Source organism: Electrona antarctica (assembly GCF_951216825.1).
Source record: "Electrona antarctica genome assembly, chromosome: 23".
NCBI lineage: Eukaryota > Metazoa > Chordata > Actinopteri > Myctophiformes > Myctophidae > Electrona > Electrona antarctica.
In genome coordinates, this window is record NC_136804.1 from 32,995,765 (window position 1) to 33,014,958 (window position 19,194).

Sequence of the window (19,194 nt, forward strand, 5' to 3'; positions counted from 1 at the left end):
GATGGGAATGTGACGCGATTAAGAACAGCTGCCTGGGTGCTGTGCGAACAGTGAATCATTATATAGTTTCTTACCTTGTGGCTGTGCTGGTTTGAAGAAAGAAGAATTATAGGCATAATCCAATTATAATCCAAGGTTTGTTTGTCTGGAGGATGGAGATCCAACACTATGTCATATTATTAAAGTAGGCTAAGTAAACTTTAAGAAGATCTGGTCAGTGAGATGAGAGGCTGCTCCGCTCTGCTAATTGATCTGACCTATATTTGCGCAACTGACTGGCATTTGGTAGCCTAGTAATTATACTTATTTGGCAGCACCTGCAATTCAGTAACCTACAGGCCTACACCTACACATTTCAAAAGGCTTTCATATGCTATTAATCTTTTTTCTAATAAGGTTTGTCCTTATAGATAGAAATGTGATCAGTTTTGGATATTAATGAATTAATTATTAAAGCACAGGGCCTCGCATTTCTCCCAGGCAGCTCTGATTGCGTGCGCCTCGCAGCAAGCACTCGTCATAAAGCCTCGATTAAATGACGCTTTATTTCAGTTAATTTTACGGCAAGATAATGAAAATGCCTTTTCTTTACACTTGCGTGTGCTGTTTCCACGAAGCCATGGTTCGTCGTGTGCTGCTGTGCTGCTTTGGATTATATCTTTTTTATTTGAGAGGTAATGCCTGTGTCAGGTAGTTTTATTTAATGTTGACTTGTTACGGTCGGATGTTTTATTGTAAGCCTAATTATTTGTGCGTCACTGCTTTCATGAAGGCTGCTACAATTGGGCGGATTGGGTGAAAGCAACAATTGTTGCTTATTCTTAAATAAAATAATTGAGACCAATCCAAGCATGCGTTTCTCTCTGCTATATCGTTGTTTTATTTATTTTAAGCCTAAAACACCGGGGCTCCACCGGGCGCGTCAGCGTCGCGTCTCCGTCACCGTCAGGGAATGTTCCCTTTTTAATCAATGAAGGGTGGCTCCACTGCCCGCGTTGCGTGACATTAGCGTGCATTAAAATTGAACCGGTGCGTTTTTTGACGCACGCGACGGAGACGCAACGCGTCCGGTGGAGCCCGGCCGTAATTCATTGTGCGTCACTGCTCGCCTCGCACCCCCCCCCCCCCCCCCGTCGGATGACGAAGCGTCGACGATCGATCGCTATTCGTTTCGAAGCGTCGATCATCAAAAGCGTGATCGAAGGTCAGCCCTAGTTATCATACACTCATTCAGGTTATTGTCAGTTCCACAACCCACGATTTTGCAACCCAGTTTTTTCACCCAGTGCCAATTATCTAACGTAATCCTGGGCGCTACACTTCCTCTGCCAACCTGGGGGGGCAGCGGACTGACCCCATGCTTCCTTCTATGCATGAGGAGTCCAAGCTGCTTCTTTTCACCTGACAAGGGGAGTTTCCCTGGCCGGACGTAGCGCGTGGAAGGAACACGTTATTCCGACCAGTTCCTTTCCCCTCCATCAGGTGCCCCGGCTGACCAGGGGGAGGTAGTGTTTAGAGACCAGGATTACTGCATGTTTTTGTGAGGGTAACTACCCTAGGGGACACGGGGAGAACATGCAAACTCCACACAGAAAGGCCCTTTCGCCAACCCCACCTCGGGTATGGGCACTGATGACGCGGAGGAGGGAACACAGGGACATGACACTAGTATGTCCCAGGGACATGACACTAGTATGTCCCAGGGACATGACACTAGTATGTCCCAGGGACATGACACTAGTATGTCCCAGGGACATGACACTAGTATGTCCCAGGGACATGACACTAGTATGTCCCAGGGACAGACGCCCAATCCAACCCTTGATGCCGAGTGCCAAGCACTCTGTGCTTCGGGTCCCACGTTTAGAGTCTTTGGTTTGACCCTGCCTGGGGATTGAAGCCTATGACATCCCGATCTCATAGCGGACACTAACCACAAAGCCACTCAGCTGGTAAAACAATTATAGTCAAAAGTAAAAAAGTATAAATTAAAAGTAAGGTAATTGCTGACGAAGATCTCTCTGTGATCGAAGCGTATGCACCCCAGTCATCATAGCTTAGTTTTAATTTAGTTTTTGCCAGTGAAAAAAGGTAGTCGACGAACACATTTTTCGTCATAGTATTAGTCGATGAAATCAACACTGTCCCAAAGGTTTGTTTTGGGAACCATCGTCCTATGCAGTGGAGTGCAGTGTCCTAAGTACTAGAGATGTATTGGAATGAAAGTATAAAGTATAGGCTAAAACTAATTATAAGTACCCTAATTGTACCTCAGAAGTGTACTCAGGTATACAGTACTTCTATCTACCTCATCCCTGTTGACAGTCTCTCCTCCAATAAGCCTCCAATCTCCTTGCATCGCTGAAATCCTCCCAGACGGACGAGCCAGCCAGTCTAAAGCAGCCGCCAGGAAAGGGCTCAAAACGGCCTAATCAGATGACCTCGGTCACTTCCATCCACCGCCGTCTGCCATCTCCCTCTCATTATCCACTGCTAAGTCCACCACGGTCCCCGTTTCTCTCTCTGTCTGTCTCTCTCTCTCTCTGTCTCTCTCTCTGTCTCTCTCAGTCCATCTGTCTCTAAGCCTGGGAGCTTTTCTCACCATGCCGCTCCGCTGAAACTTTGAAAATAAGTAATTTCTTTTCTCCCTCCTGGTTTCCCCTCTGATCATTTGGCTATAACTCAGTGGTCCTCAACCTTTTTCTGGATCAGGGTCCACTTGAAAGCGTTCTCACGTCACAGCCCACCAATCCAACCACCATAACACTGGTCAGATGGCCAGGGCCCACCAATCCAACCACCAGAACACTGGTCAGATGGTCAGGTGGGAAGTTCCGCACCTGACCAACTGACCGGTGTTATGGTGGTTGGATTGGTGGGCTGTGACGTGTGAACGCTTGGGAAGGCAGGTGGAATGTGTGTGTTTACTTTTCAGAGCATGTTTATTTGAACGATCAATTCTGACTTTTGGATCAATGGAACTAACATCATAATAACATAGTAGTATTGCTTGATGCACGGAATAGAACAGGGCTCTTTGTTTACACGAATGTAGTAGCATGTACAGTACGTGGCGTGAGCCGACATGAGGCAACGAGTTATGGCTCATGGCGTCACAGGTTTTGCGGATTCCCCCGTGTTGCCCGTTTATACACAGAGACGGAGGTGGAGAGTTTTCCGAGATTTCCATTCTGGAAAATAAGGGCTTTCACGTTTTTTTTTCAACCCCCGATAATGCCGTCCAAATGAAGTACGGACAGTACATCTGATATTTTATTTTGCCGTTTCATCTAGAAACCGTTGTCGTCTAAACGGGGCCTTCGTTTTTATGCATCTGGAACAAGCTCCCAGAAAACAGCACGTCTGCAGACACTTTGTTCTTTTAAACAACAGCTAACAACCGTTCTGTTTGTCGCTGCCTTTCAGGTCTCTCTCTCTCTCTCTCTCTCTCTCTCTGCACTGCTATTTTTTCTATTCTTTTTTTTAACTTGTTTTGCTTTTATTGTCCTAAATGTCCTTTTATAATTGTGTTTCCGTTGCTGTTGATGTTTGAGACATTGAATTCCCTCGTTGACATGTGCTATACAAATTCACTTTCATGCCTTAACTTGCTCTTTTGCCCCACAAATTATTTCAGACTGTTTGTCCTTCAACACAGGTGCATGGACGTGGAGGGACGTTCACCTCCCGCCTGCCTTCAGTCGCGAAGGGCTCCAATATCAGCATGAGCCCGTTTGCTATATTTATACTCTCGCTCTCTCTCCCTTTCATAGAAGCCTCTCGTCGCTGTCGGCTGGGAACCGCGTATGTCCAAAAGTGGTTACTTTTCAGGTTAAGCTATTTTGAGCGGGAACCCCTTTTGGTGGTTACACATCATGTTATAATTTAGCTATTGAAAAATAGCAGATCTACAAGTTCATAGCGCGGCACCGAGTGCCGCGCTATGAACTTGTAGGTCTGCTATTTTTGAAAAATCGTTAAAATGTGCCTCAAATCTTTCAGAAAATTGTCATGATTTAGATTTTTTTTTTTTTTAATTTCGACGTCAGGCCTGAATGGGTTAAGGGGGAGAAAAATGTCCTGTGTTTCAATGGATCCAATGTAGTTATGATTTAGTCACAAGCTCTCGTTTTACTTTTACAATACTTTAATTTTTTAGAAAACCCACAGACAGACTTAACCACACTTTCAAAACATAATCATCTTTTTTTTAAATGCCAAAAAATAGCAGTTGTACTACGCTCAAAAGCTTGTGAGCTTGTAAATCAGCTATTTCTTGTGCTAAGTTTGTGCGATACTTTTGCGCGACACTCTTGTACCACGATGAAACACATTCATTTACATGAGAAGCATTAAAAGAAGTTGAAATACGGAGATACAAGGTTTCTGTGCCGACTGCCATGATTATGCGGCGATTATGCCAACCTCTTGGGAATATCACCTTGCTCTCTCTCTCTCTCTCTCCGCGGGTGTATAAGTCATCCGGTCAAGGTATGTATTCCCTTCTTTTCCTTTGGGGTTGGGCTACGCAGCCAGACACCCCAGGCTTTTGCATCCGGATCTGCGTGGATGCTTATCATGCTCATGTTTGTTTGTTGTTTGTTTGTTTGTTTATAGTCCAGGCAAACTACCATTTTACATCAACGTAATTGATTTACATCAACATAATTTGTGTCACTGTACATCATGTCTATGAGGTGTCCAGAACAACATAGCTTACTAAAAGTCCTATGAGAAATAATAATAATAATAAATAGTAATAGATTGTTTTCCCTCACAAAACCTTTTCTATAAAGTCACCACCAGAACAACATACTAAAAGTCCTATAAACAAATCCTAGTTGCGGAATTATTGTCAAAAAGCCATGTTGAGTCCAATTTCCATTCGTCTGAGATTTCAATTGAGGAGTGAGGAATTCAGATAAAATATATATAAAAAGAATTGGTACCAATACAACACAACTACAGGATGATGCCTGATAGTCTAGGCTTACTTTGACTTTTAGGTCCAAAACAAGCTAGTTTGCCTGGACTATTAGAGTTTTTGAACTTTACAGGTTTTGGGGTAAATTCATGTCCTAGTTACTTGCACAATTAAGAGTGGCGCACAACAGCAGGAAAATAAATTGATCTACAAGCTTCGCCCGGCCACTCGTTCTAAGCTTGTTGTTCTGCACTTATTCATTTTCTTTAAATGTTAAAAGTAGTTAGGCGTATGTGTTTGGGTATTGTTTAATTTTAATTTAATTGTCTAAATAATGACTATGTTGGATCAACTAAAGTCAGAAATGCTGTAACAACTGAACATTTGTTCAAAAATTGTTGGACAACCACTTCAGAGACTCTAGTCTATACATCCACGTATGAATAACGGCATCATAGGAATATCACCTCAAACACTATAGCAATGTGTTGTATGGAGAATTATAGGTTGCTACCTTCAGGAAGGAAATATGGTGTCCCAGCATACAATAAAGTCAGACTAAAGAGGTACTTTGTCCACCAGTCGACTTTGAGGCTTAATCAGGAGTTGTAGCCAGATCATTCTAAGCTGTGGACATTGCTCTTGTCTTCATGCCAAATGTGTGTATATGTGTTGAGATTGTGATCTTTATTATATTAGATATGCTCTTATTCTGAAGTGTACATGCTTAACAGGAAGTGCCCATTAACCTGTGTGTATATATTGGCTGAATAAACGCCTCCCGTCAGTTCTGTTGTGTGTCAACATGAAGCTGACGAGGATGATGTGAACTGACGCTGCTGCTGCCTACTTGTGTCTTATTTATCCTCCGTATATTTGACTTATATCCGACTAGGCTATCTAGACTCTTCCTAACACTGCAATGGTAGCTCTGCTAACAATATGGCTGCTGGGTCGCAAGACAAATTTCAGTGTGAACTGACAATAAAGTACTATAACACTATATCAGATCATAACTGGAAAAATAAGTTCTCTTTTTTTCCCCCCATTTGGACAGTTTTGGACATATAGGCCTACAGTACAATGCTTCCATGCTGTCCAGACACTACAGCCACAGGGATTATCAGCACTCACGGAAAACTCTTTCAGGTGCTTTGATTAAATTGGCACGAGTAGCAAAAAGAGAACTACGCATTTCAGCACAAAGCCACATAACATAGCGAAAAGAAGAACATTCCTCAAGGGCATTCGATTCAATTCCATCAAGGCTTTAGGACTTGGCATCCTCTGCACAGAATCTCCATGGCCATGTTATTTGGAAGAAAGATTCTTCTTTGAACGGCTACAGGCAGAGTGACTCCAGAAAAGAACACCGTGGCCCTCCTCACGGCGTGTTTGGAATAAAGCGTAATTAGGCCTACACAAAATGTAGGTTGACACTCGACCAGTGCAATAATGGGACGGGTATGCAGTGCACGTGATATCATGCGTGCAAGTTATGCGGGAACGCCTATTGAGTGGCAAACAACTATTTTCTGGCCTTGACTGCAGCCCATACATCCAAACAGAAAAGTCTTCTTCTATCTGATTTCATTAAACGACATTAAACTTCATGCATGCGCATACCATCCATTAGCTATATACCAGTAAGATGCCTGAGGGCGAGGTCGCGTGCACGCACGTCAGACTGCTCGCCGAGCAGTCTGACGGCAGACTGCTGGGCGAGCGCTGGCGCTTTGGCATGGGGGGGTCAGATCAACATATGGAATGTCAGAACAGTCACAGTCGCTCGCACGCACCACTCAGTTCACACAGGTGTGATTTTTTAATCTAAATTTCCACTGGGCCAAGCCGAGTCTGACCGGCTTCTTCTCCCATTGCGTGCACTGGGGTTTGTTGTCTGTTGGTTGGTGTTGGTTATTTTTATAATCATCATCATTTTTCTACCGCGGTCGAGATCATCGATTTCACAATGCCACGCCAGACGTTCTGGTCCTTCATTGCGTTTCTGCTTACTGATGCATGTGTCCCTAGTGATGACATCAGGGAACCACAGTTTTCTACCTCTGGTCTGCTTTGAGGCAGGACTCCAGAGAAGGGAAGATATAAACCTCATTGTCAGCTCTGTAGCAGTGGCCGGCAAACTGTGTTCTTCTGGATCGGACTAGTGAAGAAACACGGGGAAGGTTGCCATATATTAGATTAGTCGATGGGTGGCTCTTCCAAGACAGATTTTGCGCTCTCATTAGAAGGTGGGTGTAAGTGCCATCCAACCGTTTCTCTAATTCCTTTGAAAGTGTCGGAGCCATAGAGTAGAATCGGCTCAATGGTCGTCCTAAATATTTTTATTTTATTTATATTTTTATTTTTATAATAACGTTATGTTTTCTTTAGTTAATTAATCAAAAGTAATACGTTAAAGTTCCAGCCCTAGTCTTTATTAAAAATGTTATTTATTTATTAAATAGTATTAATACAATTTAATATTCAAATATTTTTTGAATCAAAGGTTTTATGGTCATGATTCACCAGGAGAATGGATGGCTTGGTTCCAGGCTTAAAATAATTGATATCAAATAATTTCTGAAATCTCTATGGGAAAAATGGATCTGTGGCACCGCAAAATGGCCGCCGTTGCTATGCCCTATTAATCTCATCCCCCCTCCGGGGTTGTGTGTCCAGGCATTGTCCTTAACGAGCTCATTAACTTGTTAACATCGTTAAGGGACAGTTAATTGGTTGTCCATTTGTAAGTTTATCATTGGCTAGGCTCAGTGGAGAGCTAATGACTACTGAGCGGCCGCACGCACACACGCACGCACATACATACTTGCACAGAGAAGACGGTTACTCAACTAGCCCTGTACAGTACATGATCCTGAGCTCAACCAGTCAGCTTTGAATGCTTGTGTGAACATGACCAATAATATGATGGGCATATATACTCTCCTTACAGATAAGGAGAGGAAATTAGAGAAGGGAAGAGGAGAGGAGGGAGAATTCATTAATGTACTTAATAATTCTCTCTCTCTCGCTCTCTCTCTCTCTCTCTCTCTCTCTCTCTCTCTCTCTCTCATATATGCACAGTGGATTTATGGATTAAATTGGATTAAGGCAGGCTGGATTCAGACTGCCTATAAAACCTATAAGGGATTATGTAAATAACCTCAGGTTGAATATTTAGTGAGAGACACATGTAAAGCATGACACATGTATTGACATCGTTGCCTCAGATCTGCTTGAACTATTAACCCCTTGAACCCTAGGGGGCTAAAGCTTGTGTTGATTAGAATCAGAATCTGGGATCATAATTCGAGATAAAAGGGTTTCGGCTATTGTTGACGTCAACGAGTGGGAACATTTTTACTGACGGACGGTTTATCTCTTAGCGACAGAGACACTGATATACGGTAATAGAGAGCAACTAAACCTCAAACTGAATCAATATAAAACATTAAAAGAAAGACAGAGATCTCCGTCCATGGCAAGTGGTTAATCCAGATTCTGACCAGATGCCTTATAAGCACTGGCCACGCCTACGGGCAGCTGTGGCTCAGGCGGTTCGAATCCCGGCTCCTCCTGTCCACATGTGGAAGTGTCCTTGGGCAAGACACTGAACCTAAGGCCCTTTCTGAAACCAGTCCCTTGACGTGCTCTCAGGAGGTTCCCTCGTCAGAAAGTGCCCCTCCAGCTGAATCAAGTTCCCTTGATTAGGGTTCTGGGTATACAAAACTGTTTGGAAATACACTCGCCCTCCTTGTGCAGAAACAGGAAACAGACACCATTCGTTGCCATGGTTACCATCACGCAATTGTGTTACCTGTTATTTTGTTTGTACAGTTATATTGCATTGCATCGTGTATGTTTGTGACATGTGGATTTCATTAATATGGAAAAAGGAAATACAGCGTGACTGTCAAAAATGACATGTCATATACATCCATGGTGTTTATAAATCATTGTGTTAAAAGTTGTGTGGTTTCATAACTTTAATTTATAGTTTTTTCACGGTGGGGTAAATAAAGAGCCCTTGTGAACATCAGTTGGAGCATTGTCTATTCTGCATCAGATGACGATTGTTTAGGAGGAGTTTATTTATCATTTATTTGTGGTGGTTCTTACATTTGTAGGTCGCGGTTTCCATGCGGACACAGAGCAGGGCTGCACAAGGCAATCGAGTCTAGATCGGCACAGACTCGCTCTTGAGGGCTTTATAAGCCACTTCCACTCAAGGCTGCTTGGTTTCGGACGACACTTAATATGGCGCAGCCTCGCGTGAACGCGCATATCGAGGGCAAGTGTGTAGAGCGAGTGGCGAGGAGCTGGTTTCAGAAAGGGGGCTACAGTTCCTCCAATGAGTTGGTCGGTGTGAGCTTACCACCATTGGTGTGTGAATGTGGGAAGTGAGGACGCTGGCGTCGACTGTTCGCCGCTTCACCTCCCAATGTATGAATGAATGAACCATTGTAAAGTGCTTTGAGCACTTTGTAAAGTGCTTTGAGCACTTGGAAAAGCGCTATAAAAATGCAATTCATTATTACCTGGCCAAGTTGAAAGCGTCGTCAATGAGCCCTGCCCTGTTGCCTACGGAGATCATCTGGAGAAAGAAACAAACAAGATAGATGGAGTTACTTAATTTGCTAGAGGTGCATGTGGTCCGACAGGCATTAGTCCGACACCCTACCCTAAACCTAACCTTGCAGGAAGCCACGGGTTAGTTTTAACCTGCCACTGGTTAGTTTTAACCTGCCATGCATGCTGGAAACCGCAGATTAGTTTAAACCTGCCACTGGTTAGTTTTAACCTGCCACGCATGCTGGAAACCGCAGATTAGTTTAAACCTGCCACGGTTAGTTTTAACCTGCCATGCATGTCGGGAGTGACGGTGTTGTCGAACTAATGCCTGTCGGACTGTTATGTCTAACCAACGTATGATGAGAAATCATATAGGGGGTGTGTGTGTGTGTGCGTGCGTGCGTGCGTGCGTGCGTGCGTGTTACCTCGTGCTTGTTGTAAAGCTGTTGAATCAGCAGTTTCCAGTTGTCGAGGTCGTAGTTCACCCTGAAGTAGCCTGTCTGGTTGATGTTGCCTAGCAACCAGGTGTCCTCATCCATTCGACCAACACTGTGGTTTTCTGGGAAATAAAAATCGAAAAAGCTGACACACACAAACACGTCTCTGTTTGTACCCAAGTTTCTCTGTATTTAATATTCCTTTCTGTAGCCTACAATAGAAACAAATATATCATCTCTGTCGGGTGGAAATCTCATATGTCCAACATTTTTAGGATTCAGAAATAGCAAAAGTAGCAGATCTACAAGCTGAAAACATGTTTTGGCAGCAATGTTGTCCAGTATCTTAGTCGCACTTAACCACTTTCACAAAAGGTTGCGTCGTGAGCTTGTTGATCTGCTATTGCGCAGCACTCTTGTACGACAAAGTAGGGCATTACGTTACGGAAACGCAAAAGAAAACACCCAAAAACCAAGCTAAAACACAATAAGCTGACAATGTAAATGCAAGATTTCTGCCGCACAATAATGGTATTCTGTGCAGCAGATGAAAGGGGAAAAAAAGATAACATTTAATATTAAGTACAAAATTGTTGAATGAATCACGTTTATCTCTGGCATGCACTGCAGCTCCTCGATTTGTTATGATAACAACATGATGGCAATTTGATTAAATAATAATCATTATTAATCTGTTCTGGAGAAAAAAAAGAGATCGTGGTGGTGCTCAAACTGTTTCATGTCAAGGACACCCAAAATGATATGTTTTTGGGCGCCGACCACCCATCTGTTCCAGGGACCACGGAAGCAAAGATTTGAGTTAAAAGTGTTCCCTTTAACATTACATATTCAAAGATTTGCACAAAGGTTTTTTTTTCAATGAGCTTGCATTTCTATTTTTGAATAGTCAAAGTATAAAATACTGTAAATAATAGTTAAAGTGGTTAAAATATGAAATGACACGGATGCTTCCCAGTTTTAGGCTTAAGTGTACTGCAAAATTGTTGAATGAATAATGTTTATCTCTGGCATGCATGCTGCATCTCCTCTATTTGTTACCATAACAACATGTTGGAAATTGTATTAAATGATAATCATTATTAATCTGTTCTGAAAAAAATAATAATTCTTTCCTCGTATCTCTCTCTCTCTCTCTCTCTCTCTCTAGTTTTAACAGAGTGGGCGTTTTCTTTGTTTTGTTTTGTCATGATTCCGCAGCGATGCATGGCAGGGTATTGTAATTGGCCCTGTTGGTTTGTTTGTTAGAAAGAGAAGCAGAACATATGGGCATACTGTATTTTCATGACATGGTTCAATGGACTAGCTGTCAAAAAAAGTAAAAGTTCTGCAATTTTCTTTTACTTGAGGAAAAGTACAAAATGTACTTAAAGTACCAAACGTATAGAGTGTCGCGGTCCCTCCCCCTTTCATGACGACGCCAGGCCCAGGAAATCATTCCTAATGCTTTTTTCCCATAGACATTTCAAAAAGAATGTATTTAAAGACCTTTTAAGCGTTGTACAAAGCCAACTCGAATTGTGACAAATCATGATAACAAACAAAAAAAACTTGGTCCAAACAAAAACAAAAAATCAGAAAGAAGAAAAGAACAGCAGGTTACAACACTTTTTTTTGTTGTTTTTCTTCTTTTTAATTATTTGTTTGGTCCAAAATATTGTGTTTGTTGTCATGATTTGTCACGACTCGAGTTGGCTTTGTAAGACGCTTAAAAAGGTCTTTAAATAAATACTTTTTGAAATGTCTATGTGAAAAAATGCACTGGTAATTATTTCCTGGGCCTGGCGTCGTCATGAAAGGGGGAGGGACTGCGACGTGTGTGTGTGTGTGTGTGTGTGTGTGTGTGTGTGTGTGTGTGTGTGTGTGTGTGTGTGTGTGTGTGTGTGCGCGTGCGTGCATGCGTGTTACCTGTCTTATTATGAATCCAGAAGAGAGTCTCCGTAAAGGTACTGGTTGAATTTCCGAGAGTCAGAGAGAGCGGGATCTGCCACACAGAGCTAGAGAGAGAGACGCACACATTTGAATTATTTTATTTGGATCTGCACAAGAGGCGCAATACAATAGACCCAAACACTGATCAGAATTAGGTTACATTATATGGTCCAACCAGATATAACTGCTGCACATGCTTAACACACAGAGGGGAAAAAAAGATAGCACATTGATGACATATACTATTACTTGACACTACTAGACAGGATGTTTTTTTTTTAAGCCACCTAGGGATAAATGAAACAGCGCCTTCTCCAGATAGACAGACTGCCCATAATAGCTGAGACAGAACAGTATTTAGCCAGCTTTTTTACATTTGTCTTTTGCAATCCACCCAATTGCAGACCCCTGAGCACAAGTTTATGGACATGGCCCAGACTTCCAAATACAATAAGTTGACAGTCACACAGACACAGACAGACACACGCACACGCACACGCACACGCACGCACGCCCCCGTTAAGACCATGCCTTCCAGAGTTCTCACACTTTCAACAGTTTTCAAAATGTTCAAAAATATCTGATGTACAAGTGCAGTGCGAAGTGATGCTATTCAGGGGTTGTGTATATAGTATGTTATACATATATGTATATGTATATACGTTGTGTAACATCCAAGAAAATGTGAAAACAAAAAAAAACTTGATAGGTGATAATTGCCGCTGGTCATGGCAGTTTCAAAGTAATTCACACATTAATATCGGGGAATGTGTTAAGCAGTGTGTTGCAGTTATTTTGGAAAAGTTACTTTTTATAGTTATAGTTACTGGTCTGAAAAAGTAAATAATTACTTTACTAGTTACTAAATTATAAAAGTAACTAGTTATTGGATACTTTAGTTAAAAAAAACAATTTAAAATAGTGTAGCATATACACTATGAAATGTAGTGGTTAGGGTTAGGCGATTTAACATCTATTTGTGTCTGTTTAGATGGTGTTGGTCCATCTGAGTGAGTCACTGGTGGGGATGGTGGTAGAGACCTTGGGGTCTTTGGCCACTAGTTTGGTAGCCCCATGGACTTTTGTAAGGTGTGTTAATATGTAGATTAAGCATTGCTCTTTATTTCTATGGACAATGCTTTCTGTCCTTCACACAATTTGCATTTTACCTCGATATTTTTAGTGTCCTTAATCTGCACAAATTCAAAATAATGTTTGTATTTCCAAGCTGAAAAGCTCCCACTGTCGCCGCGATCTGCATTTGCCATTGTACCTTGTGGTGGTGGGCGTGCTGTCGGCAAGTATTTGTGTGTGCGTTTACCCCATAACGCAAGACCCGCCCAACTCCGTCTGATTGGTTTACCCTGACATCTTGTACTACGTTAACCAATCATCAACTAGTTACCTTATTAGTTACCACAAAAAGTAGTTGCGTTATGTAATAGGTTATATTAGTAACGCGTTAGTCGCAAGACTGGCAACACTGGTGTTAACTAGAGCTGGAGGTATAGCAGGTAGAGACTAAAATGTTGACGTTCTCTCTGGGAGTAACAAGGATGGATAGGAACAGGAACGAGTCCATCAGAGGCGACAGCACACGTCAGATGTTTTGGAGATAAAGCCAGAGAGGCCAGACTGAGATGGTTTGGACATGTACAGAGGAGGGATAGTGAGTATATCGGTAGAAGGATGCTGACGTTGGAACTGCCAGGCAGGAGGCCTAGAGGAAAACCAAAGAGATTAATGGATGTAGTGAAAGAGGACATGAGTTAGTTGGTGTGAAAGAAGAGGAGGCAGAGGACAGATTGAGATGGAGGCAGATGATTGGCTGTGGCGACCCCTGAAGGGAAAAGCCAAAAGGAAAAAAAGACAAAAGACATGGGCCATGGCACTTTTTCTTAAAAGTCAAACTGTGCATACATCATCACAAGTGAAGTGCAACAACAAAGTGCAAAACCCCAGGGAACAGACGTCTATAGATTCAGTCTAGTCTTACGAACGAGGATGGGACCACTGCCAAAAAAATATGACGTTCTTTCAAAGCATTTATTTAAATGGTTGGCCGCAGTGTCTTGTAAGCTGCCGCCTATCTGTCTGACGCGTCTCCTAAACAGCCTCTGTTTGCACCGATAGAGACACCACTATCCCAGACAAAACCTCTGCCTGCTCTGTTCTCATCTGCTGACACTCACACTACACAAAATAAGGAGAACCAGCCTGGACTTCTTTTGGACCGGAAATATTGGCCAGGCAGTGCCCAGTGGCCACTTAGAAGTAGAAAAGCTATTGCATCTTTTTCATTCTTTTTTTTTTTTTTGCAAATGCATTTTTTTTCTTCTGTTACTTTTATTTATTTAATATTGCTGCTCAACCAAAACAAAAGAATGTTAACTCTGCATAATTATGCAAGACTTACAGTATACACGTCTTGAATCTTAATACAGTTTGTGTCTTCAATGCCAAGTTAATACAATTCTGTAATAGATGCAGAAATGCTCACTGTTTCTTATAACTGATACGTCTAATAAACCATGCTTTGCATTGAAAGGGCATCTAAGGCTAAAACCAGCTTCAAAGTGGTCCAGTTAAAGTTACAGGGTGATTTCTGATTGCCATTATTATTAAAAGAAAATCAATATAGATAACTATAATAATAATAGTTTATAAAAAAGCAATGATCAATAATCTATCCCTATTTAGTGCATGCCATTCCGGCGAGCCACCCTGTGTCCGAAATGGTTGAGAAATGACAGAGTTACCGTATGGGGGTCCCCAGGGGGTCCCTCTAGTCTACTGTACTGTAGCCTACTGTACTATCACTGTACTGTACTGTTCTGTACTGTACCACTCCAAATCATCATATATATACAGGTCGCAGATAACTATGAAATCTTGCGTTTTTGTCACATAACCCACAATTCCCGTAACTCTGTCACGAAGTCGCAATTCCTGTCACACACCCCAGGCAAGCCAGGGACACAGCCAGGGACCCAGGCAGGGACACACATAGCTGTCTATAGGAGTGGTTGCACCACTCAAAAACTGACAACCTCCTACTATGGAGTATAAATTATAGGCTTAATATAGTCTTCTGGGTAAAAAAAAAAACCCCAACCGAATCATGTTCATTGTAATTTAGTGACTCAAAGTATAGTTGGTTTAATAACTGCAATATTACTGTATTGGCTTTTTTAAGTTATACTCCCATGTGGGATGGGTCAAGAAACTGTCCAGACACGAAAATAAAATATTCATTCATTCATTCATATACTAACAGTTACTTGTGGAAAATAATAATATTAGGCTACAGTAACATAATGCTGCACACACACAGTGTGTTGATATCACAACTATAAGGGAGGCCCCTTATAGTTGCGATATCAGGCTGAGGAGATCCATATTAAATTGACTCATAATTCATCATACATTCAATTCTAGCATCCATGCCGATTGTTATATGTCATAAATTATGGCTCTATGTCCTTTTCACACTGAGGTGACATTGTGCGCGCAGTGTTACGATTATGGAAATGATTAATGAGGATACTGTAGTGTACACACTCAGACACGGTGCTGTTGTTCCTTGAGAAACCTTAATTTGTAAAGCTGTTTAAGCAATTTATGTGTCAATATTTCCCACGCTATGTTGACATTCAGGTACAGCCTCGCCAAATAATGGACATCAAAATACAGCTAAATCATGTTGGTTAGGCCTCTCTATATATCATGTTGGTTAGGCCTCTCTATATATCATGTTTGTTAGGCCTCTCTATATATCATGTTGGTTAGGCCTCTCTATATATCATGTTGGTTAGGCCTCTCTATATATCATGTTGGTTAGGCCTCTCTATATATCATGTTGGTTAGGCCTCTCTATATATCATGTTGGTTAGGCCTCTCTCATGTTGGTTAGGCCTCTCTATATAGCATCATTGTCGGGTGGGAACCTCATGTCCAAAACGGTTACTCTTTAGGATTCAAATAAAAAAATAGCGCACACGCACACGCCTCGTTGACTGGCACGGGGGGGTTAGATCAACATGGAATGACTTCTGTCCTGGCCATATAAGGAGCATGTCTTGAGTGTACAGGGCTCCATACAGTATATGGAGATATAAGGGTGGTAGCGGCCGATGGCGGCGGAAACCATGCAAGGCAGCAATCAGCACATGAGGAGCAATTCGGGGTTAAGCGTCTTGCTCAAGGGCACTTCGACACTAACTCTGGGGGAGCCCGGGTTCGAACTGGCAACCTTGCGGTTACCATCCAGCCACTCTACCCTTGAGCCACCACCGCCCGAATGGACAGGTGGGCCTGTTGAGAACTAAGGGTTTGAGGTCAGATGTAGAGTTGCTGGCCAATATTGATTACATCAGGGATCTCCATATATGGGCTTAACTGCGACAGCAGGTCGCATTTACTATGACATCAGGGATGTCACAATAACCTGGGCACTAGTGATGCGCGTACCGGCTTTTTTTCATAACCCGCCCGTCTCGTCCCGCCGCGGGAGCCAGCCCGCACCAACCTGCCCCGCAAAACAATATATTAACCGCCCGCCCCGCGGCCCGCAAAAACAAAAAGTAGCCTAACGACGAAGAGTGTCGTAAAAAATTATTTGAATGAACATGTAAAACTTAAACACATACAGGTCCATCAAGTAATTAGAATGTTTTGTAAAAGTTCATTTTCTTCCGAAATATAATTCAAAAAGTGAAACTTTCATATATTCTCAATGCATTGTGCATAAAGTATTTAAAATCTTTTTTTTGTTTTAATCTTGATGATTATGGCATACAGCTCATGAAAATCAAAAAATCCTCAATTAATTAGAACATTTTTTTTAAACGAGAAATGTTGACCATCTAAAAAGTATATTAATGTATGCAGTTAATACTTGGTCTGGGCTACTTTTGAACAAATCATTTCATCAGGTGATCAGCCTGTGGCACTGTTGATGTGTTATGGAAGCCCAGGTTTGCTTTGATAACAGCCGTAAATTAATTTGTATTGTTCAGTCTTATGTCTCACACCTTCCTCTTGACAATACAACCGTCCTAGATTCTCTGTGGGGTTCAGATCAGGCCAGTTGGCTGGTCAGTTAAGCACAGTAATACCATATGGTCAGTACACCAATTACTAGTATTTTTGGCTCTGTGGGCAGGTGCCAAATCAAGCTGGAAAGGAAAATTAGCATCTCCATGAAGCTTGTCAACATACTGAAGCACAGTGTACTCTAAAAAGATGGCTGTTGAAACCAGTGTTAAGTTTTCACTGTCAGTGGATCAACACCATAGCAAATAACATGGCCTAAATCATCACAGTAGCGTTGTGCGGGCCGGCCCGTTGCCTGTGTTTTGTCATGTCCAGAGTCTCAACACAACCATCTATTATGATATTTTACAGCACTGTGTGCTTCCGTACATTGACAAGCTTTGTGTTGATGCTGATCTTCATTTTCCAGCAGCGTGTGTTGAGACTCTGGACATGACAAAACACAGGCAACGGGCCGGCCCGCGCATCACTACTGGGCACCATATATGGGGGCTTGCCTGGGGTGACCAACCAACCAACCAACACACTGATGGGAAATGCACGATTGCATAGTAAATGCGACCAGTGGTCGCAATAATCTGCAAAGTATGTAGCTCTCGCGTTTGAAAAGATTAATTCCGATGCTGCAGTCACACTGGCAGCTACTAAAGATGCAGCAAAACGGCCTTGTGCACTCCTACAAGGACAGGTGTGTCGGAGGCGGCAACCAAATGCGAAACCAAACGACCGAAACGATCAGGTATCTGGTGAAGGTCGTTTAGACCGAAACGTTGTCATCTAATAAAAGTACTGCTCTATAAGTGAAGACAGTGTGCGGGACCCTTTTCAGCTACTAAAGATGCAAAAGCTACAAAACGACATACACGCTCGTTGACATGTTGTTGATCAACGCGTTTGTTGGCATAATCCAGCATGCGTCTGATGAGCGAGAAATATATGAAATAAATTAAAGCCTGGGGTTACAACAAGGAACATGGAACTAGCAGACAGAAATAGTTTACCCCAATTACCAGCAGGAATTGTGTGGAGATTAAGGTGAAGGAAATGGTTAATCAACACAGCTGCCAGCTCAACTTGGATTGTAGCTTTGTAGATTCAGTAGCAGCTGCAAACGTAAGACTTAGCTTTGTACCTTCATGTCGCTGCATGGCTTCCATTGAAAATGAAAGAGTACAGTGTAGCTTTGCATCTGTCGGTGTGAACACGGCATACTGTAACTAAAGTATGACATTTCCAGCCCCCAAGGCTCAGAAGTATGAGGTAGTGCCTCGCTTGAGCGAAAACATCACTCACCCTAATAAATCTTTGCAAATGGGAACTTATTACCTGGTGTGTCGAGTTTATTTTTCCTGCCTTGTGTTAGATAGCTCCCTCAGTTTGTCTGCTTGGCGCTCAGCGCTGAAAGCCAATTCATTCATAGGTGGACAAGCACACCTGCACGGGGAGTTGGAACTGACGTCCATTCCGAGCACAAATCTCACTTTGCATCTACAAGCACGTCATTAAGTGGCCTCCTGGTACCGTAGCAGTGGCTTGTTAGACTACAGAATGTCCTTCACCACATGCATGCATGAACAGGTTGAGCTTGTATAGGTCTGCTATTTTCGGTGTGTGCCACCAGGCAGCACGCAACTAAGGATACATCGGATACAAATCTAACTCCAAAATCTAACCTCTAAATAATGTCTAATTCTAACCGCCACCTTTTGGTAAGTGTACTGTAAACCTAACTAAACCTAAAGGTATTTTTAAACCATAAAACAATGAACCATTTATCTTGTGGGGACCAGGAATATGTGTCCCCACAAGTATGGTAGAATTTGAGAAATAGACAATTTAAGGAAAAAGTAACAGAGAACACACACACACACACACACACACACACACACACACACACACACACACACACACACACACACACACACACACACACACACACACACACACACACACACACACAGTATGTTTTGGGATATGAATTCAAATTCTAGCAGCAAAGCAAACTTTAGTGGTATGAGGATAGGACTCTGCAGAGACAGAGATGTGACCTGACTCGAAAACACACACAACACAAAGGCTACGTGCAGCGATGAACCTCTGCATGTAGTGTGGACATCTCGTATGTAGTGTACTGTAGGCTGCTAACAGAGGATTGAACATTATGGGCTCCATCTTGCGCCACCCTTATCCCTTATCCAAGTCTATGTGTGTGTACGTGTGTACGTCTGAAATCCACGTAACTCGAGAACCGTT

The 19,194-nt window shown here is 42.4% G+C and overlaps 1 protein-coding gene across 1 annotated transcript in view; it reads right to left on the reverse strand.

Annotated features, from left to right (window-relative positions):
* LOC306916760 (thyrotropin-releasing hormone-degrading ectoenzyme-like) overlaps positions 1 to 19,194 on the reverse strand; it is a gene marked incomplete at both ends in the record, with an annotated part of 72,287 nt that overhangs the window by 14,658 nt on the left and 38,435 nt on the right. Inside the window, 3 exons of the mRNA XM_079494775.1 lie at positions 9,466 to 9,521; positions 9,925 to 10,058; positions 11,863 to 11,951. Of these exons, the coding sequence (XP_079350901.1) occupies positions 9,466 to 9,521; positions 9,925 to 10,058; positions 11,863 to 11,951 (279 nt within the window). The remainder of the gene's footprint in view (positions 1 to 9,465; positions 9,522 to 9,924; positions 10,059 to 11,862; positions 11,952 to 19,194) is intronic.